General features: G+C 34.2%; 1 protein-coding gene and 2 non-coding genes across 10 annotated transcripts in view; all 3 read left to right on the forward strand.

The window, feature by feature from the left end:
- LOC100645596 overlaps positions 1 to 23,890 on the forward strand; it is a 356,587-nt gene that overhangs the window by 220,981 nt on the left and 111,716 nt on the right. For 4 of the 8 annotated variants that reach the window (XM_048407495.1, XM_048407498.1, XM_048407500.1 and 1 more), the window contains 3 exons: positions 8,186 to 8,407; positions 12,305 to 12,430; positions 23,709 to 23,720. In XM_048407495.1, the coding sequence (XP_048263452.1) occupies positions 8,206 to 8,407; positions 12,305 to 12,430; positions 23,709 to 23,720 (340 nt within the window). In that variant the 5' untranslated portion in view covers positions 8,186 to 8,205. The remainder of the gene's footprint in view (positions 1 to 8,185; positions 8,408 to 12,304; positions 12,431 to 23,708; positions 23,721 to 23,890) is intronic. The other 4 variants (XM_048407497.1, XM_048407501.1, XM_048407499.1 and 1 more) reach the window with 2 other exon arrangements.
- TRNAF-GAA lies at positions 10,463 to 10,535 on the forward strand. The gene has a single exon. It is a non-coding gene; the product is annotated as a tRNA-Phe (tRNA).
- Positions 10,619 to 10,691, forward strand: TRNAF-GAA. Its single transcript has one exon. It is a non-coding gene; the product is annotated as a tRNA-Phe (tRNA).

Below are 23,890 nucleotides of genomic sequence, written 5' to 3' on the forward strand. Positions count from 1 at the left end.
ATTTGTTATCACCAGCCTTGAACTTGTTAGCTCATAGAACATTCCCATCCTACTACCAGAAGCCGCATTACGAATAAACCTGGTGGGCCACCATGAGAAGCTCACACTCCATAGCAGGTTAAACTCTCGCGAAACAAGTTCCCTAACGCAAAGTAGCAAGCTCTGTAGCAGCTAGTCTCGTTCCCCTGAAACTTAACTGGTACCACTGCGACTCTACCAAAAATCGATCTCCATGCATACACGTACACGCGGATTTCTGTGTAAAAGTAGATTCAACACGCGGGACTGGGCACGTGCTCGAGGGTTGCATAGGATTGTGCAAGCGAGATCTGCCAAATTGAGCGACAGAGAGTATAGAATTCCGAATATTTGAAACTTCGCACAGAATAATCAAACTTGCTGCATGTTATGGGACACCATTTCTTTGCTCGCAACGTAATAACGAAGGAATGGGTAAACATCGTGTACTTTGAGTCCAGGAATCGCTAAGTTAGTTTTTCGATGCTGTATTTTCAGCCAGAAATTCTTATGTCTGTACGCGTCGGAGACTCTGCCCTGTCTCTTTATTTTTCCTTCGTGAAAATTTCGCGTATTTTCGTTTGCACGTTTGGAAGAGGGGAGGGTATTGTTGCCAGAGGAAGTTGGCGACGTAACGGGATTTGCTCCGGGCCCGGGCCGAGAGTCGCGACGTGACCGACCATGGCCGTCTGGGCTCGCGTCGCGGACCCTTTGGGAAATCCAGAGTTCACGAGACTAGCAATTTTCTATTGACGGCATCGTAAAATTCTCTAACGAACGATGCCCCGAAGAAAGTTGTTTATTGAAGCTAACAGCTTCCTAAAAAATAGTTTCGCTGTTTTTATGTTGTGAACCGACAGCTAGCTGTTTGCACAATTTCTTGTTTGTCAGCGCTGCTAACCGCTGTTACCAGGATTATCTGAATCCGCGAGAATCGGTAAAAGAAGTGGAGAGGCGTCACCAGTTTTGGGTAATCCTGCGTGATTTTACTGTATTCATTGTCCAATTCGTTCGACCACTGATTCGAAATACAAGCTTGAAATGATAAAATGTTCAATGGAAAAATATAGGTCAGCCGGGAGCGAGTGCCCGATCGTGCTTACTCTTTGAACCGCTAGCGAGACGAAAGTGGTCGTATTATAGAGAAAAAGGGGAAACTCGTTTCTCTTTGACGTGATTTAAACGCTTTTCGAAGCTTTACCGGGGTTTCAAGCTCGTCCGGTGAACTGTTGGTCCGATCCTGTTTGGTCCCGAGGTTCACTCGGGGGATACACGTTCGGATGGCCACCGTATGAATACAATGGTAAAGACTGTTTCACCTGTTTGATTAAATACGGCGATGGAAATTCGTTGTTTAAATGGATACCGGCTTTTTGGAGATTTGATTCGTTGGATTGGAATTGGAAATAGGAGAAAATTTGTGAAAAAAATCGACCGTAAGATAAAGTGGTGAATTAAATAAATATTGTTGGGAGATTTAGTTCTGTTTGTTTAAGCTGTAGTTACATTTGAATTGATAGTCGTTGTTTCCATGAAATTTAAAGTACGAATTTATCGCTAGTGCTGTTTTGAAAATGAAAAAATATATTTTAACAGTGGTACGAATTCTTTCGCCGCGACGAAACAATTGATTCAGTAATGATTATCAGGATCTGGAAAAAATTGAACAATTCGATAATAATTTTATATTTCTAAGAGATATAAATATCTTCCCGTGCTGAAGTTGAATAATTTTTATTATATTTATTTTCGATATATAGAAAACATATACAGATGCTTCTAGTATTAAAGATTCATATTGTGACGTTTATTATTTCTAAAATTTTATCTTGCATCATGTTATGAAATATTGTTACACGCAATCTGCTTGTACTGATAAATTTATAATACTTTGATAAATTTTACGCCACGTGCAACAAACATTGAAAGTATGATACAATTCAATTCGATAATATATCTTACATCTTCATTGAGTTTTCAAGTATCATAATTGAAGACTGTACGAAAGGAACACGATAAGTCACATTTCCTACTTCTCATAGGGAAACAGTTTTCAAAATTGTTTCGTTATTTGATTTTGGATTTATTGGCGTTTTGGCGTGTTTCTTCGTCCTCCTCAAATTTTTTAAAATATTCCTCGCCATAGTATTAAAACATTGTCTGTCCTGATAATTATACCTTTGACTTTCGCAAACCTTCATCAACTTCTACCGTATTAAAATTTTCCTCTTTAATCTAATTTAACATTACAGTATATTCGACAAAGTGAACTTGCTATGTTCTGTTTCCTGTGATATTGCATTCATGACGTTAAACGTCAAAAATTCCTTCGTTGCACATTGCCATCAAGTTACCAATTAAACATGCAAAACATTGAATATGAAAGTACAGATTTAACGAGTTAACATTTTGTACAAATCTACTCTATTGTATGGCGCAAGAGGCTTTGAATTTTCAAAGGAAAATTGTAAAGAAATAAAATTGACAGAAACAGAAAGTTTGAGAGTCCTGACAGCGACCTAATTCTTAATTTCCCTTGCTTCTGGCTGGCTGCAAGAGCGTAGAAGAGGGACGAAGGGCTGTGAGGCGGAGGAGGGCTAGAAGAACAGGTTTTCAGGTCGGTAGGGTACGAGAAGGGCCTCGCCATGAATCGTGACTACCTGACGACGTAGTGCTGGCCCCTTTCACGGCTGGAAAATGGTGAACAGGTGCTCGTAAAAATCTGACGCCTCCGACTTTTCTTGCCTTCCCCTTCTTAGTTGTGCACGGTACAAATTACAGGATCAAGAACCGCGGGTTCTCGTGGACCCTTAATTATCGAGAGCAGAGTCGGTCGTCGAATTTCTTAACGACCTACCGGAATATCCTGCGTGTAGATTCGATCGAGAAAACCAGTAAATTGCGTTTAGAGCATAGAACGTTGTGATTATGGGCGTAAATCCACATAAGACTAGGTTTAATTTACGTGTATGTTTAATAATTCAGGAGTTGAGATGGTAAACGATATAAATGTTAGAAATTAAAAAGTTTCTAATAGAATGAAAAAGCACATTTCTGTTGATGTTAGCTTTATTCTTTGAACTATAGATTTTCAGTGTTTATAATCGTCACAAGATTCAATTAACCTACTAAAGCTAGTAAAAATACCTTATCTTGTTGCAGTATGAACTACTGTGTTATAAATCGTCTGTTCCTTTTTAAAAATGAAATCTAATTTTAGGAACACATTAACATATCTCTCTATAAAATAACACGCTACAGTATAAAAAAGGTTGAAGTATGAGAAAAAAGTAATTCGTAAATTTTAAGAGGACATACGATCCGCCTCGTCCATTATAAAATTTCTGGGTTTAAAATCCTTTTTCGCAGACAAAGTATATTAGTATTTAATAGTACTATCTTTTATTAATTAAATTAACTGAACTGCGTGCACGATGTAGATATATGAGTATGCATTCTGTCATATTAGCTACACATCGCTACTTCGAGTCTCACATGGGCAATTTTTGTAATTACGTTTCACCATTTATTTCTTTGAATTCAAATGTTTTCCAGGCTGAAACGTTCAAAAATCAAAGTTTAACGATAACTTTCATGCTTATATAACACGGTTTCATGCAAATCGTTTACAGAGTGTAATAAAGTAAAGAACAAATGCAAGGAAACTTTGACACTGCAATGAATACTCGAGTCTATTGAGACCAGGAGACTAACAGAGTTAAAGAAAAGTTGTAAGAAAAGATGCAACGGAGTTACAGAGGTTGAATTCTTTTCGTAACTTTCAAGAAACTTTAGTTCCCAACATTTCGAAAATTACAGACTCATTCTCGACTTCTCTCCGTTTATTCGTTAAAGTAGCTGAACTGGCTGAAGTATATTAATATATTCTTAAAGTTTAAATTTTATTCTTGGAAAGGAAAGCAAGTAGCTAATGTAATTAGCTTATCATCACATGATCATCTAAATTAAATATCAAAAATGTAAAATTTTTCACCGAACATGACTTATAACTTACAACTTGTCAAATTTATTTGTGATTTGGAAAATTTTACTGATAATGTTAGCTCGGTCATGCAAGAACGCTCAGATATTTATGCAAATTTACGTTTTGCAGAACACGCTTGGAAAAGTTAAATCCTCTAAATATTACATAAATACATTACCCTCTGATACTTGCTACATTCTTGCACGCTATGTATTGTACATGTATGTATAACACATTCATTTTGTGTCTGTAAATCTTCCATAAATGTTCACAGTTTAATAGTCACACTCCGTTCAATACTTACTGTCTCATAATAATCGTATTTAACACAGTATTTCTCACACGTGCGCACCATAATCTGCGTCTCACTTTTTACGTCTCTTCAAATTTCGATCAACTTCCTAAAATCCCCACGCGATACACGATAAAAAAGGGAAGCAACGTCTCAATTTTCTACGTGTAAATTATTAGCCCGAATCAAAACTCGTTATTTGCGTATTCTGAATCGGTAGTTGGGAACGTCGAGTCGCACATTGGCCACTTAATCATTATAATTCACGGACACGATCGGTAGCGACGTTAATCGCTGCGCACTTACATCTCCGCAACATACACCCGACCGATTGACAGTTTATTGACAGTTATTATCGCGTGAGTTTAACGAGAGCAACTAAGACGTATTTTCACATAGCGAAAGCGAGAGGGATATCGTATTCGCACGTGCAGCTTTTTTGGACACGCGACATCCGCCGTTTTCTCCAGCTGGAAGTTCGCTTGAATTTCAGGTCGTCGCACCGGGCTCATTATCCTGTTCCGCAAGTATCCTGATTTATCCCGCGGTTCTGAATAATTCCAACGACGATACTGGCGTGAAACCGGCAAGGTGTTCTAAGAGTGATTCACTTTCAGGTCCACTTCCATCGCTTCTTTCTCTTCCTTTTACGGTTTTTGAAAATGAATATATTTGGTGATACGGAAAATTTTTCTGCGAAAGGAATACAAAATCGGAGAAAATTTGGGAAAGGATGTGGGAAATGAAGGATTGTTAGACGTGAAGTTTAATTAATATTCTTCTTACACGTTTGTCAAATATTATCAAATTGATATGTGATGACTACAAAAGGTGTTTGTACATTGTATTTATTATAGGATTCATATACTAATTAAATAGCTTCAAGAATATTCAATTTCATGTCGTTTGGTAGTATGTACCGTCATGCGACTATAAAAAATGGAAAAATAACGGTAGGATCTGTTAAGAAGATACTTCACTGGAAAATAGTCATGAAAACTTCAGTTTACTGTAAGCCCCTGACGAAATCAAATTGTATTAAAATTGTATTGAATTGTATTATGAAGACGATTTGTAATTATATTAATATTCATTGTAAATTAATTAGCCTAAAGAATAACCTAAATGAATTAAAATAATTTATTTAGTTTTGTTTAATTTCGATTTAGTATTTAAAGAAATAAAGTACGTTATATTAAAAAAATGTTATACGTAAAAGCTTTATAAAATTAAGAAATTATCTAGAAAGAAACGACCAAGAATTAAAGAGAAGAAATACGTTCCATGTATAGAAATATCCAAAGTACTTCAATTGTGCCATTATGATATATATCACAATTGCATTTCTGTGTTTGTTTATATACATATCTCAGAAACACTCGATTATTCTTCAGAACTTGTTACAGTTTCCAGTCATCCACAAAAAGTATTCGATGTACATACGCGAACCATGTAATTTGACATTTGCCAGAATTTACGATACAATCAAGTGCAAATTATCCACCTTTTTTTGTTACTCGAAAAATGACAATTTTTCGACAAATTATACGCAACGTATATTTTACGTTTTCTCGTATAACTCCTCTCGCCATTAAAATCCTGTCGTTAACAAATTCTTTCGGTAAAAAGATTTCTCCGAGTACGTCGTTTCCGCAACCCCTGTATTTTAGCGCGCAAGAAAAAGACGTGAACTCATACTTAGAGATTTGTGTATCAAATGGAACTATAGTGACGTGTGTGTGTGCGTGTGTGTGTACCTAAGAGAGTACATTATGCTTGCCGACCTGTTGCTACCCCTCCTCCGTTTCTACCGCTTCTCAACCCTCCATGGCCATCCCTTCGGTGAATCACCCTCTGCTAGAAAATGGCGAAGCTCTGGCTTCGTTCAGCTCATTGAGAATGTTCTATATTCTATCTCGACCTCTGTCTGTCCCCTCTTTTTTCTTGCTTTTTTTGCACAAGGTTACATTGGTCCAGGCGCCTACGATGCTACGCCATCCACGATGTGTTCACGCGGCTTTTTGGCCCTTGCCTTCCATTCTTCTTCCTGTTCCGTTTCCTGTTCCGTGGAAATGAAGGGCGGCGAAAAAGAAGAGAGCTTGGGTTTTTAATTTCGCTAATTTTTGGTCGAGCTCGAATGTTCTTTTTCGGTGATCTTTTTTATCCATCGTCATTTTTAGAATATTTGCATACATATTTAAAAAGCAAGAGAATTTTCTTTCATTTTAGGGAATATAGAAGTTTGAAGAAACGATTGTTTATTTGTTAATTTATTAAAAAATTATGTATCGAAACGTTAACAAAGTTGAAGTAGTAATTATTATTCGTTCCTTAATTTTTTAACTAATTAAATTTTTGAGGATTATGTCGCGTTTCGAGTAGGTGCTTTTTCCATTGTGTTATCCTTAATCTTTTCGATAGATACATGATTTTCTTTGACCGTGTAGCAGGTTTTATATATATTTCTGTGGAAGTATGTGAATTGTAATTTTTGAACTATCAGTAAAATAGAAGACAAAAGATTCTACCTTTTCTTGATAAACCATATAGTTTCTTAATTAGCTTTTCATTTCTTCGAAAAATTTTTACATATGTCGTGTCTGAAATATATCTGCATTAATTGACACTAGTTGACTATTAAATGTACGAAATTACTTAAACGATACTATTCAAATATTTTAATTAGTATTGCTAGTAGTATATATATGCAATTTTTCTTTTCTGTTTATTTTTCAATTTCTATCATTTTCTAGAGTATTATATGAAACTGTACGTAATATATGAAACTCTGTTGTGGATTAATTTCATAGGTACCTCTACTGAAGCAATTATTTCTATTTTAATCCATTCACCTTTCCTCTGAATTTCATTTTAATGTCAAATTAACATATTATTTCTGCGTAGTTTTTTTTCTTCTGCAACTGACGAAAAATATGTATTTTCATATTTCGTTCTTCACGTTCATCTCGCTGTTAGTCTTTCTTTGTTCCTATTTTGTTCTACTAAACGTGACTGCCAAATTTCCCTTTACTGTATGTGTTCCTATTGGCCCCTTGATACCACGATCCATAGATACAAGTGTGCAGAGAGATTAACGATGAAAAGTTGATTCCGATAGCCAGATACTGATATCTGCTTTTCCCTATACCTTTCGATTCACCGACTAGGAAAATGATGAACGAAGTGAAACGTCACATCGCTCGTTATTAAAACGTTCGCATAGCCTGTATGTCATATATTGTTTATGGTGAATTTTCCATTCAACTCATTGCAATTTTCGGTACATGTAAAATAAATATCAACGTAAAGCTGAATGAAATGTCAGTGTCAACTATTACGTTAATTAATTAAAGAAGAGTATTAAAGGTTATATAAATAGCCGCAATGAAAATTATTAAAAATCGTGCAACATGTAACGCGTGAATAGAAAATATCTAATTCAGTGTGAAGAATAGCATTGCGATCGCTATTTTTTAGCATTTGGAATCTTCCTGCTAATTGGAATCTAATTCTAATTTTCAAAATGGTTTCGTCGATGTATCATAGCTTTCCATGAAACTAGAAAATTTTCTTTAAAATGTATCGTGCACTAACTTTGCATGTATGTATTGCACTAACTTTGTTTCAAATTTCTATCCATTCGAATCTCTTGCTTCCAATGTTCTTCATATTTTCTATGAATATAATTTTACAAGAAATATCTAATCACGTTCTAAATATAAGCCATCTTCTCTTATAACTTTAGAACACCAATGTAACCCTAAGAAGCTATAATTTTTATAATTTTGGTAACATTATAATCCTTAAATTTTTTGTAAAACATTCATCGAATGTAATGTGACAGTATACAAATATTTTAATCGCCAAATTCTGTTCGTGTTATATTTCAGCCTCGGGAGGGGGAGGTCCGATGTTGGTCCCTCCCGTGGCCCAAAGTGGGACTGGGGATCGTCCCGTGGGCGACACGGGTGCCCGGGCCCAACAGACGTCCGGCCCTGCCGCGGCAGCAACCCTATGGCCCTTAGCACCTGCACAGTCCAATCAGGTTCCGAACCAGCAGTCTCAGGCTATTCCACCCCTGGCCGCCACCCCCGCGCCGACTCACAACCAAGGTACGCTATTTACCTTGTATTAATCACTAAAAAATTATTTTTTATTTTTTTATCCAAACGACTGGGAAACATTTTGAAATATATGTCACTTTATAGAACGATAATCAGTTTGGGTTTGATGGACGTTAATGATCTAAAATTTTTCGTCGATAAATCATTTATCAAGGAAAAGAAAATTGAGATTTAAAAAAAAGTTCATGTCATGAATATTGTACAATACGATAACGATGAGAATATTTTAGAATAAACATTTTTATGCGAAAAATATACCGCAATATAAGATAGGTTGATCAAATGATATAATTGAAAATTTTACAAGCAGTTTTATAAAGTTTTATAAAGTTTTATAAAGTAATATTTTCCACCCTTGATATTCATATACGTTTGAACGTAATAACGTTGTTCAGACTGTGAAAGACGCGTCTCATACGGAAGTAAAATTTAAAACTGTAGAATGAAATAATATATAAAATTTCTCGAGAAATAGAAATTCTTCTGTTTGTTACACGAATTCTTCTGGCAATATCTCGATTTGCAATGTTCCTATAAAGTTAAATCGTTCTTATTTCCTTTATGCAAATTAATTACTTCTAAGTAATAAAAATATTCTAACTTTAGATGGAAAAATACTTATTTTGTAATATTTAATCATAAAGTATGCAATATATTTATCTAATTTAATATTTGATACGAATGATGTAATATTCTCTGTTATAAAATATCTTTATTTGATTTAATATTTAATATTAACAATTTGATATTATGGAAATTAAATGTTCTGCTTTTTTAATTGAATTTTTAATATCTGCGTGTAAATCATTTGTTCTGAGATTTCCAAAAATGAGAAAAGAATCGATATGAAAAAAATAAGATATTTTCTAACGAAAAGAATAAAGTATCTATAAAATTTATTTAATAAGGTGTGGCAATATCTATCATGCCTTCACGTAAATAAATATATACGCAAATACAGCTTTTTCTCGATAGTACAGAATCTTATCTATAAGATGCGTCTTTCTTGTTATAAATTAAATTGGTTTTGAAGCAACTGTTAAATCTAGTTTTCATTATCTTATTATTGCCCAGTGTGATATAAATATCAGTATTTTAACAAATGGCTTGGTGTATTCATTGACAAACAAGCGTTGATAAATGACTGTTTTCCAGTTAAAAAGTACTAGATTTCTTATTAAGTTTATCGTCAAGTATATATGTATTTACGAATGTCGATCTTATCGTCGAGAGAAATACTTTTAACAATCAAGCAACGTGGCTAGAATATTAGATTACTTACTCAACAAAAATCGGTAATAATTATAAGTCATAATTTGAATTATTTATTCCGATATGGTTTGTCATTCATAATTAAACTGTAATGTAGTTTTATATAATATTACGAAATTGCAGGTAATGTTAAAGATTATCCTCGTAAATGATTGAAATTGTTGGATTATAGAAATTGTCATTATATTGCAAAATATATATTTGCCGAATTTAAAAAGCCTGAAATATTAATGTAATAAATTTCGAGCATCAGCATCGCAGAAAATCACGGAAAGCTTGCTATATAAAGTAAAAATTATAATCCCAAATTCGATGATAACACAAAATGTCTGATTCGATGTATCGTAAAGTTTTTAATCCGTAAAACTTATTATTATACTTTCATACTTGCAATGTGCAATTCATTCGTATACGTATTATTACATAATTCATGTTTTTGCGAATGAAAAATTAAAGAAGGAAGAAAAAAAAATAATTTCCCGTAAATAAAATTGACAAATCGTATTTAAATCATTTCCGTTTAAAATATCACGATATTCGAGTTATTTTCCAATCCGGAAATTTATAACGAATCATTAATTAAAGATTAACGGCAATTTCATATTGATTTGCCTAATAAATTTTTATTTACATTGCAGAAAAAGAATTAATACCTTCAAAATGTAATATTTATTTAAAATAAACAAAATTTTGTCCTTTTTCCTTTAACCCGGTTTTCTTAATTTTGTAATCGAATCTCCAGTTATAGTTGCATCGTAGTGGTTGGCACGAGCCGAAATAGCTCAGTTGGAAGAGCATTAGACTGAAGATCTGAATGTCCCCGGTTCAATCCCGGGTTTCGGCAAGTGGTTTTTTTTTCCCCTTACAGTTACGTAATTTTACGAGCAGGTCAGAATAAGTTGAGTTTGGAAAGCAAGATTCCCAAGAGCCGAAATAGCTCAGTTGGGAGAGCGTTAGACTGAAGATCTAAATGTCCCCGGTTCAATCCCGGGTTTCGGCAATGTGGAATTTTTTTTTCAATAATTTTTTATTTTAACGTTTATTATGACGAGCTCTATCTATATTTTAATTTAATTGTTGTATTTTTTTATTACAACATTTTTTATTATTTAATTTTTACTCCGAGTAATATATGTGTTTGTCAATTTCTCGATTCCATTACAGAAGTATATGGTCAATCGTCAATTCGTAAGAAGCAAACGTCTTATTTCTATAAATTCATTTATTGTACGAGAATAACACAAATAACAATAAATAAATTTAAAAAATTATGTTCGTAATATCATCAGTTTTCTCTACATTTCAATTTATGGAGTCGATCAATATGGCTCCAGAACGATTCATATATTTTCTGTTAAATCTTTTGGATTCTTCTGTTTGATTAATTTATTTGTTTACCTATAATTTGATTGTTCGTTGGATGATTGAAAACCGTAGCAAAATTAAAGAATTCTGTACAATACACAGAGAATTTGTTTTACGAGTTTGTTTAACTCTACCGCGAATAAAATTCTATTTGTTTAAGGCAAAAGAAATAAATATTGATTATACTTTTTTTATTTTGACGCGAAAATTAGATATCGACGATTATTATTAGTAGTCTGCTTGGTATTAACATATTGTTGATTGGACGGTATTTTATGCAAAAAATTCTATTTCAACGCGTATCGTCGACTATTCTATGCAAAAGTTTTATTTTATTTTGTGACGTGTCACCGGTTATTGTATGCAAAAATTTTTTTATTTTATTTTTAGTCCTATCATCGGCTATTTTATGCAGAAATTAATATGTGCCACCGGCAACAACGCTTGCGCATGAATGCATGATTTTACTCGTGATTTATCAACAATGTGTTAATACAATCACTTGTTAATAAAACGCAATATAACAATTTTATTTATAGAAATTTTCGTTATAGGACATTGTATACAAATATGAAATTTACACATTGTATACAAATATGAGATTTACACATATTTTGTTACTATGTATTTTGGTATTATAAATGACATATATATGTATATATCACAACTTACTATTATAATTGTACAACTTACAGCCCATAACTTCCTACTACGCTTTACTATTTATAATAAACAATTTGCAATTTACTATGTACAGGTTATAATATATTATTACAATTGTTATTACTACATATTAAGATTTACACCTTATGACTTACAATTTCTTATAAAACTACCTCTATCGGAATGCGACTGCTCTTAATACGAGCACGAATGTTAGATTGAATTACGAATATTTTTACATGTTCAAATTTCACAAAATGTCAGATCCCAATTGAGTTGCAACTTCGTTAAACCATCCCTATTTCGAATTAAGAATCTTCCGCTACCTCTACATTGTATTCCTTCTTTATTCCATTCATCCGTGCAATCCGTCAAATTTTGCTTAACCCCTGAATAAGATTGATAAAATTCACAACTCTTCCTAAAGCGACAATTAGCAATGGACAAACTCGACTATTTACAACGATGTAGCTAAACCGTTAAAAGTAATTCTCTTCCGCTTATCAAATCGAGATGCACGGTTGTCGTGCAACGACCACGATCCACGCTGTAAAAAATAAATTCTCCGTCTGAATGGTGTTACAGGTGTGAGTCGTTACGGGCTATACTCGTTATTCCCAGGGGGTGGCGGGGGCAGTTACGTCGCTGCCACTCCCACCACCCCTGGACCACCCACACCTGCGCGAGCTTACCACGCGACAACACACAAGGGTAAGTTTACAACGATTTCTACTTTATTTTACTTCCCCCCTCTCTTTCTGTCTGTCTCTTTTTATTCTACCTTTTGTCGCGAGTCGAGTCTTCCCGCCTATCATTTACTCTCGCGATTGATCTTCTTATAACTTGCTCCGCGAGATTTATTTTCAGCTCGTAGCAACCCTTTCGATACATGATAGTCGATATATTATTATCGCGTGCGGTTCGATTGCAATAGGATGAAAATAGCTCGGATGGGATATTTCAGTGAGGCAATGCTTTATCACTTTTGTTTAAATTTAGCAGATGGGAAAGTTACAGGAGTTGTAAGAAGTTCTCGCTGACTTCGCGGTGGGTGGTTGCCGTGCTCCGTTGGCTTATTGTTAATGGGAGAAAGTAGCCTAATTTCGAATTCTGATGGATGGATCGAATGATCGGAGGAATATAAATATTGAAATTTCTTTTTTATTTCTTCGTAATCGCAAGTGCGTTTGTGATAATGGCGAGCGAGTATCGTGCTGTTGACACGTTGCTGTAATGCGTTTCACGTGGTAGAAAGAACTGATATAATTAGGAATTCTGATATTTTAATCGAAGAAATTATAATATTGACACTTTCTAATTCTCTTTGTAATTATGGCTATAGTTTGGAAATATCCTGTATAGAAACTTCAATTGGAATTTTACTACGCTTACTGTAAAGTATTTATTCCATTTTAGTCATTAAATTGATATTGGAAATATCAGATTCTAGTTGTTTAATTGTGCGATAGATGATATTGTGATTAGTGTATATCGACTCTATACTTTTAATTTTCAATTTTTCACCTTTAAATTTTTTTTATAAATAATATATACATTGCATATTATGAAAATATTTCATTGTTACGATACTGAGAGACTTCCAGACGTAATAGATATTTGGCAAATACGATCATTGTAATTCTTAGCGTGATATTTTGTTTTAAATATATGAATATAATATGATGAATGATAATATAAAATAATAATATAATCATCGATAATAATATAAATTTCCATTAAATTATATGCATGCAATGCACTACGTTCTAATCAAAATCCATTACCCTAATGATGTATTACCTGTATTATATTACGTTACCCGATATTCTGTGGTTTATAAACACATAATATTCAGATACATATTCCAGTATCCTAAGTAATAATAAAGCAATATCGTAGTTAAATCAAAATATCATTATTTTTTTTTTTTGTTTAGATAAAATAATCCTATGCAGTAGAAATCAAGATAAAGATGATATTTAGCCTCCTGTAATCAGGATGTATCTTGCTTCTAATCTTTTAGTTGCATTAACCACTGACACAGGTTATTAAATACATAAAATTAAATATATAAAATTATTTAAAATTTATTTACTAACGACAATGATTCTTATTTGAAGAAGCAAGAGTTGTCCGATATTTTTATTTTTCTATAAATATTTTAATAATTATACATTTTCAGATTGCTACCAAATTTTACCAATATAATCACGATCGTGGTTTTTATCATAGTACCAATGAAATTTCAAAAGTATTTTCTTCTATCCGTAAAAGTTTCATACGATACGAATTCAAATACTTTTGCGACTGTGTGTGCGTTTACTAATTTCTAAATTATAATGCAATTACATAGCGAGTTAATAAATAATAAGGAAATTAAATAAAAGCATACACAAGAAGAATATTTTGGCTAATGAAGCTACATACCACGTTGATTGCCTGTGCCTCTTGTCGATCAAAATATTTATGGGATTATTCTGATTCACCAATGTTTTCCTTTGTCTATTTTTCTTTCCCTTAATTTGTACCTTTCCAAGAACTGCTCCTCATACTATGCTTCTCAGAATACTAGCCCTATTATCGTTTGCTACGTTAGTACGTGTATCGTAGTTGCGTAAACTTGTCGTGAAAATTCGGATATTTACGGAATCCATCGGCCTAGACCGTCGACACTTTGTTCATTGTTCGTGATCAGTCGGACTCACTCGTCTGCTGTGATTGGTTGTCTGATGCCTGTGCTCTTGTGTTTATGCTGCTAGGGAACTGTGCTTCCGGTAGACGCGCTCCACGAGCATCCCCTTTTCGTGATCTATCGTATGTGTAACTTTACTTTAATTTGTTCACTGTTTAAGTCGCCTTTGTAATTCTATTGATTTATTAATCGTATTTTTAATTTGTAATATAAGGAGGATATACTTTATTATTTAAGCAAACAAGCAAAATATTATTTTTCGGATTCTTTAAGCTACTCTAATGTACAATGGCTACAAAAGTATTGACGCGTACCTTTTTTTTTTTAATCAGGCTTTATGTATACATGTATTATTACTAAGTAATTGTGGTATTACGTACTAATTAATTAATACGTAAATACCGCAATAAAGTATATGAAAGTGTATAAAACAATACTTTTTATAGCTACTGTATGTAATAGAGAATGTTTTCAACTAATATTTTCTAGTAAACAATATTACGATTATTGATGATATCGAGTAATTTATTAATATCGATGCTACTACGAATATTGACAATATCGATGTTAGAGTAATGGAATCATTAATTAATGTTACTGGAACAATAATATATTAATTAGAAATCGTCAAAATTGAATATCTTAATTTAACTGGATGTTAAATTGAAGTAATTTTTGTTCTAATGATTATGAATAGTATGTATTAAAAGGTTCAAGATTTTGACAGTTTTACGTATCTAATAATCTTTTCTTTTTTTTCTAATAAAATACCAATGTTAAATCAAATTTTAATACTCGAGACTCTAAAGCAGCGAAATAGAAAGCTTGCGGTTTTTCAAACGATCCTTACCTGTCTTTTACCATACCATAACTTCAATCGGTCGTAGGACAAGAAAGATACCATTCATTAAATGCTAAAATCATGCGTGTAAGACGAAAAATTCAACACTACTGTTATACATATACAATAGAATTCCAGATGTAGAAAAAATAAATTAAATAAATAAATAAATAAATTCTCAGATTTATGCAAAGTAAATTTTAGTTTATCTCTGATTAAATGAACTCCTACTTATCTAAACATGATCTTTATATCGATACGAATTCTAGTTGTATCAACAGTTTGCCTCACAATAAGATCATGTAAATAGAATTGTATCTTTAAATATAACTCGTCAGAATGTTAAAGTCATCAATACGTTAATTCATCCTTTACGTGATATCCAAAAATTAGCGAATTATTTTCACCATTAGATATCCAATAGCATGATATGCGTTATTTGAAATACTACGAAAGAAACAGTAAGACACGGAGTTCTATTTTAATTTCTCTACATTTTTTTAGATACTTCGATACAATCGTCAAATCGTTGATAGATAATTCACTGCCATAAACGCGTATTTTATTAAAAGAAACACGAACGTTTCGGCTCGAATGCTGAAATCAAATAAAAAGCCAATCGATTAATATTTATCTAAAAAATTCTTCGTCCATGAGTCGAACCGATTTAGATTCATCTATGTCATTGCAAGTCACTTCAAAGGTTAAGATTTAAATAAAAAAAACGCGAGGGTCTCTATAATTAAAGCGTGCATTATGTGTTTCTATTTTATCTGTGAAAACACTTATACGTATATATATGTAAAAATGTACTTACAAACTTTATGAACATAATATGAACTTAATATGATAACTTGACATAAGAAGAAGGAACATAGTATCCAAAAACAACGTCTGGTATTTAAAAAAAGTAATAAGTCTCCGTCTACGATTGGTTTCTTTAGCTGCATTCGGTTTGAATTTCCACGTACATCGGCGTTCATTTTCCAGCACTGGAAATTTCCATAATAATTGACTTCCTCAAATCACCGCGATAGTATTCGTGCATACATCAGTCGTTATTATTGGCTTTCATCGTTCGTAAAAATCTGAAATTACGCAACTCGCGTAAAGTTTGTGGTCGTTCAACCAGTTTATGCGAGACGCTGGTCCCGCCATATTTGCGCACATGTTTTGCTGAACGCGCGAATACATATTTTTCTCCTCGGATACGTGTGTTCCCCGCGACTTGCTTCTGTTTCGGACAGCTTTTCAAACCTTACGAAAATTTCTCTTCGTTTGTGTTCTTTGCGCCACCTCCGCGAAACCAACGTCGTTTGCATTATACGTTTTTATTCGTCTTTTTGCCCAATGTTTTTCCGTTTCACGTGAGCATTCAGCGTCGATTTACAACGCGTGACTCGCCCGAGCTTAAATAACCGGTATTTAGTTCATCGTGCCGAAAATTTTGCATCGAATTAGAGAATTATTGATGATGCGGTATATTAAGAGCTTTTGAGAACAATGGATGTAAATAAATGGTTTCATTAGTCTCGTAAAATAGATGGAAAGGTATTAATAAACATAAGCTTGCGGGTTGTTTATTTATGGGGTAATTTGATATGGTGGAGTGGTTTCAGTTTGGTTTGGTATAATTGCAGATATTTTAGAATACTTGTTCTTAAGAGCTTGATAAGTTAACGAAGTATTACAAACGGAAGAAGATCGCAAAAGTATGTAGGAAATGCGAGAATAAAAAATGCACAATTTTCAACGTTTAATAGGTTGTCGAAATATTTATATGTATATCATTTTCTAGCTATGCCTTAATTTCGTTTATTACACGTATGCATTGATTATTTTAATTAGCATTTTTAATGGTGCAAAATGGTATCTGCATACAGATTGAAAAAAAAGAAAAGCTAAGCATTGCGGAAATTATATTATGGTTTCGGGTTCTGCAATGTTTTCTATTCCTTAATGTGTTTTATTAATTAATTAAATTCTACGCGGGTTTATATGTATATTAGATTGTCCGGAAAGCTTCTTTTGTTTTATAAGGAAATAATAGACGCACTATGATTTTTGTTTTATATTAGTTTATGGAATTATGCACGAACATAATAATAGAAATAGAACGAAATGGATTATACCTAATTCAATAAAATAATATAAAACAGAAATTGTTGTTCATCTATTATCACCTTATGAAACGAAAGAAACTTTTCGGACAACCTAATACATATTCAATTTCCTGAAGAAGCTGCATTTTTCTCCCAATATTTTTAAAGGCGTCTCTAGGTATTCTTTGAAAATATATTTGCAATATAATTCTTCTTCTCGAGGAAACTCATCTACGTTATAATTAGGAAATTTGAAGAGACGTGAACGTGAAGCAGAAGTGAGAAAGATATCAGACAGGTTAAAAGAGCAACATGTGTGTTACACATAACATGTAACTGTGATAACTTCGTTCGAAGAATTTTTCAATTCTATGTAGAATGAACAATTGTTGTAAATCTGAAATAATGAAATTAATCATCGAGAAAGTGTATCGAACCTTGCAGAAATTATTTCAATCTAGCACATGTTATTTCGATGAAAACATTTATGAACGTATCAAATACTTTTTATGCATTACGCTGAAAAAAGTCATTATATTTATACATAAAGTTCTTACATTATAAATGCATTATTTTTCGAGATACATGAGATTTTGACCGCCAGTCGCTGAAAGCTCAAACTTGGAAATTACATCTGTTAAGAAAACCACATACATGAAAATGCGTTTCAATATCCGATTCATAAAGTTGAAGATCTTATGCTCATTGATGACTATCGTTCGTGTCATGTGCACCTTATATACCATACGTCGATAAAGCATTTGACATTTCATTAACACTGTAAAAATTGGCATTATAAAAAAATTAAAAAAAAAGAACGTTCAATTATTTTAAACTGTCAGAGTGATATACTACTCACACACGCTTCAAGCTCAATTCTTATCCAATAAAAGTTTCCAATCTTTCGAACGTTACTGTATATCGCAACCATACTAGAGCCTAGCGATATAATCATGTTGAACCAAAAACACGCAATGTCTGGAATACTACGTCGTTTGAGATGCCCCGAGAAAACCGATAATTATCAGGCGAATGCGGGCGTCGCGCCGGTATCGAGCCGAGAAACGAAGGAGTCGATGGTTTCCGGGGAAATAAATTCGAGACGCGAGGCCAGCTGTGTTCCGGTCGCGACGCCTGCTATGGCAGCCTCGATACGTCGATGCTCGAGGAAGCTCGAGAGAGTCTTCAAACACGTGCGTGGCAATAATTTGTCCGTTGAGATGCGATCTAAATGAAATAATACGCGCGGGGCATTAATGATTGTCGGACGCGGACTACGCATCACCTGCTGCAGCTGCATACGAATAATGGGAAATTTCGACGAGGAAATTAAGGCTGACCGAGGGAAACGGTCTCGATTGTGCGAACGTACAAATTCGCCTGGTCATTTGTATTGGTTTTTGTTCGCTTTGCATTTGAAGCCGGGAAGATTTTTTGTGATAATTGTGTTCGACTTTAGGCCAATTAGAGATAATACGTTTATCGTATGTGTAGCATCGTATACATCTATTTTTGAAAATTTTAAATCTCGGTCAATTGTCTAAATTTTACTAAAATGCAAAAAGTCTGTTATGTATTTTCGTAGATACAAAAAGAATTGTTAATTATATTAATGCATACATTCATGAATAATAATTTCAAATTATTCTCATTTCTTATTGAAACAATGATTTGAAATATTTTTTTCTAGAAACACAAGAAATTCGGAAATTCGTTATTTTCATTGCGCAAAATATTTATTTTTAATCAGGAAATAAATTAAAATAATAATTTTTTAGCATAGCACGTTGGAAATAAATTACTGTGCGTATACCAACAACATAATTGCACAATTGATAAAGAAAAAATGAATTATGAAAATGGTTACCTTCACGAGTGATGGTTGAATTAATTAAATTTTGGTAAACGAGGTCAGTTACATTTAAATAAAACGCGCTGCTATTTCATTTGCATCTATATTGTCTTTCGTTTTTATTTTGAATTATGAAGAAGCAGTAAAGGATTCCATTTTTGCGGTGAGGCAATTAATATACGAAAAAGAAGAGGCGAGTATACCTAGATTGTCTGAAACAGGCAGCTAATTTATTAAACTTAACTAACAAATGCAAGGTAATGATTTTTCTTGCATTTTCTTACGATAAAGAGAAAAAAAAAAATCAGGAAACAAATGTCATTTTAATCTCAATTTAATTTTTGATATTTCAACATTTGCCTCTATAGATACAATTCATTTAAAATTTCCTGTGTTTTTACGTTTGCAGTTGCGTTTCATGTTTGTTTTTCATTAATTTTCCAATTATATATTTTATTTGAAAACGAAATTACATTCAAATATATTGCATCGAAAAGGTAAACTTTGGTAATTAAAATTTTTATGACACAGTAGCGTTATTTTATTACGAGAGTAAGAACAACTGAATTTTCATCTCTATATAATTATTTTATTTTGATGATTTTCGGAATTTTAGACGAGTGCCTTCTAGACTCGAAATCCTCGTATCATTTAAAATAAACATTAAATTTATTTTTCTTTAATCTATATGTCGGTGATGGAAGAACACCGGAATCTCTCCTTGGATTCTCGGGAATACCGTAATGTCGTAATTTAGATTAAACAAATGTCACCCCGATTGTTCGAGATTTATGGTAGTGAGCTTGGGCTCGAGGCGACAACCAGTCGCCGAACGTAGCCGCGGTCAAGGGATGAACGCTTTGTCTAACAAAGGCATGAAGTAACTCTATAGCTCTCCTTAAAAGAAATACTTGGGACGACGGTAAGCATTTCAACGATTTCTGTCCCGTGGCTCGCCACACGCAGACTCTATTCTTCGAGTAAGACAATTACCAGATGTTGATGCGTCCTCACAGCACATGTTCAGCTAGCCCGAGGACCCGCTATAAATCTTAAGATTTATTTAACGAAAGTCCTTCAAACCGACAAATAGTCTTTGTTCCAACTACAGGAAACTTGGAGAAATCTATTTTTCTTACGAACGACGCTACCCGATAGCAACTTTCTCTTAAGGGCGGCTAGCACCCTTCCCTAACCACCAACATGGAAATTGACCAATTAACAGTAATATCAATTTCCCTCACTTTCCGAACGAAGACTTTTCTCCACGAATCCGATGACTTCGTGCCCTTAGGCATATCCATCACAGTTTTCCTCGACAGTGTCACCGTGATAGAGAACGACTCTCCTGTACGATCTCGACGACGATTCAAGTAACTCTCAGATACGTAGTGATTGCCCCATGCATTAACATTGAGTACAACTTAGACGCTAAAGAGGAGTAGAGTCCGTCATCCCGTTGACCGTGGATTCGTTATTGAGCCTAGGATCATTGTCATTAACTTCTCGAGTATTGAATTATCGCGATTACTTGTCCAATTCCATCATGGTCATGTTTGCACTGGTAAATATCTCCTCTATTGCATAATGATCACGTCTAGTGTCAATAGGGATTCGTTTCACGCCCTTAACCCTAACTCTAACCTTAACGCCAACCCTACATATATATATAAATTGGTTTGTCGTATCGAAACAAAGTAACTGCAATAGTAAACTTAAATTGCTTTGTTTCTATTAATCATATATCCGAAATGTTCTTGCACGATTGATCTAACATCGTTAGTGAAATCTGACAAGTTAGAAATTTTAAGTTACAAGTTACAAAATACTGCTACTAATAAATTCTCTTATAAATTGATAATTATACAAGCGAAATTTCGCTCGTAAATTTTACAAATTAAATTTATTGATTTTTCTAAACGATGTAACATTATGAAATTAGAAAAGAGAAATCTACAACTTACTACCTCTAACTTCCCGCATGACTAATCTTAATAATTTTCATACCATGTAAGCGCACCTAAGATTATAAAACTAAGAAATTTACAGACAGCGGTTTATCGATTAACCTGTTAATCAATTCTTTAACCAGAAACTTGTATAATTATCTACAGAAGGTAATTGTGTTGACGAACACAATTTCAACACGATATATTTCCAACAGACATGAATCAACGAGTCGATTATTAAAAAATAAGATACTTGCGAATAAAAAGATTTTCATAGTCGAAAGATTGAAAATCTAAGTGACCAGTTGACTCGTCTCCGACCGATTCGTTTTTCAGAATCTCCATCTGGCTATTATCCGAAAACCGACTAGAAAAATATCGCTCTACGTCCCGAAAACGTGTTTCGAATCGCCTAATTAAAACTGTACTAATTAGATCAGAGAGCAATGGCGAGTCGCGGGCGAAAAATCGTAATCGTACCGTGGCTGGCTACCTGGCGAAGTCGTTTTGTGGAGGGGGCCCCTTGGCATTTTTTCTCACCTCGAAAGCTGCCCCCGTCGGCGGGACTGGCCTTTCACGGGGCCCCCTCCTCGCTCGCACAATGGCGCAATTATGCAATTAAAGCGGGTGAATGAGGTGGGCCCGGTGGTGGGCAGGACGCGGGGAGGACGAAAAAGTCTCGGCCAAATAGAATTCCATCGTAACGTGCGCGTTCTCTGTGTATCCTGGCCGGTTCTTCGTGCTGCGCGAGCAAGAAAGATCGCGAATTCTACGCGAGAATAGCGAAGGAAAAAGACAGAAAGGCCGAAAAGAAGTGGACAGAAGAGCGAGCGAAGAAGGGGAAGGGGGTGGAGAGGTGGTAAGGGTGGCGAGCCGCGTCTTTCTACTTTCTACCTCCTTCGCTCGCCCCTAACGACCTCATTGTTCGAGGTGTAATCCAAAACGCCATTCGCGAGGACCGTGCGTCCGCGCGAGTGAAAGAAAGCAAAAGAAATTAAAGACGAACTTTTTGGAGGCAGTGAGAGAAAGAGAGGAAGCAAAGACGCGTGGTTGGGGAAGAAAAAGAAAAAGAGAGAGATGAGCTGGTACGTAGGACGTACCGGCAGAAACACCTTAGACGCCGATCGATTCCTCTTTAACGCCGTGGCCGCTTGTCTAAAATCGAATCTCGAGCCGCGGGCGAGATTTCGATTATCCCCGCCCGCCATGCAAATCCACGCGAACAAGCTGGCCCGCCTCGCGTGGCGCGAACGCGCCCGAGTCCGCGCCACGCTTTCCGTCCGCGCCGACCGCTCGAATCCCAAATGAATACGCGAATTTAGTCGAGGGTGGATGGTATCGGGGCTGGCCTTTGGGTTATGGGTAGTTGATGATCTTTTGGGATGGGTTGGAAAGGCTATAGTTACGGCGAATTCGCGTTATGACGAAATGTCATTCCGATGATTACGTCGGAATAATCAGATATGGAAATTACAGAGGAGGAATATGATAAAGTGGTAATTTGCTGTTTTTTTACGGATGAACAGTTTGAAAATTGCGCACATTGTCGATTAATTCCAATTCATTAAACATGTATTGCTTCAGCCTGCTCGTTACTTTTCTGAAAGGCTTATGTATATCGGAGATTTTTCGATTTAATAAATTACCTTTAACGATATTGAAATAAATTTTTAAAACGCGCAAAGGGAATTAGATTTTTTACGAATATAAATTTAAGAATGTGTCTAAATAGACTGCCTTTATTTTCGAAACGTCGTTCTATTAAGTGACTGACTAACGTACAGCTTGACTTGGAGATTCCTTTCGTAACGTTTTAGTTCATAGAAATGAATATTTAGTAATCGCTCTTTAAATATTCTGAAAGTTATATAAAACTACATACCTAATCTCTAAAAGAACTCAGATATTTACAATTCTTATGCTTTTCATACGTATACATCTAAGATTTAAATATTTCAAGTTTCAATTCTCAATTTCAAATTCAGTTGAAAATAAACTCTTACTCTCCGTAATCACATGCTACGATATTCCGAAGAAAATCATTTCTCGTTCGTTTTATGCAAGCGGTAGAACTGCAAGTTCAGCGAAAAAGATTGCAAATTTATGTGAAACAAGTACGGGTTATGCGACTAGGATCGGCAACATATCGGAAGCTCATATTACTTGTACTTCTTTTTCATCAATTAAGATTTGAACGACGATTAATAATCCAATATTGGAAACACATATTTAATACATATTTCCTCTTTAATTAAAACGCTTCACACACTTTCTAAAAATTAAATAAATAAATAAAGGCAAATATAAGTCGTAAATTAAATAAAGGCAATTCTATAGTACTTTATTCGTCTCGAAATGTCACTCCACTTGTTTCACTTACCCTAATTGAAGAGTAGGTGATATAAATTACAGCTTTCTTTTTCGATTATACGAGAGACAGATAATCAAAGGTTTCGATTTCCATCTGTGCCTTGTAAATTGTAAGTCTACGGCAAAGAGTTGTTCATTAATAATTCGTACGTTTCGTTTTTCTTTCATGCTGCGGATGGTCAGCAGAACGAACAGGTGAGTGCAATATTCAGAAGTATCATCACCCAGAATTGCTAGGGTGAGATATCTGCTTGACAACTGGTACGATGGAATAGATTAATTTGCAGATTAGTATTGTTGTTGTACGTAACATGGTATACTAGATAATACATTTATATAAATCAAATATAGTTACTGCAAATACA

This window comes from Bombus terrestris, chromosome 7 (assembly GCF_910591885.1).
Source record: "Bombus terrestris chromosome 7, iyBomTerr1.2, whole genome shotgun sequence".
Lineage (NCBI taxonomy): Eukaryota > Metazoa > Arthropoda > Insecta > Hymenoptera > Apidae > Bombus > Bombus terrestris.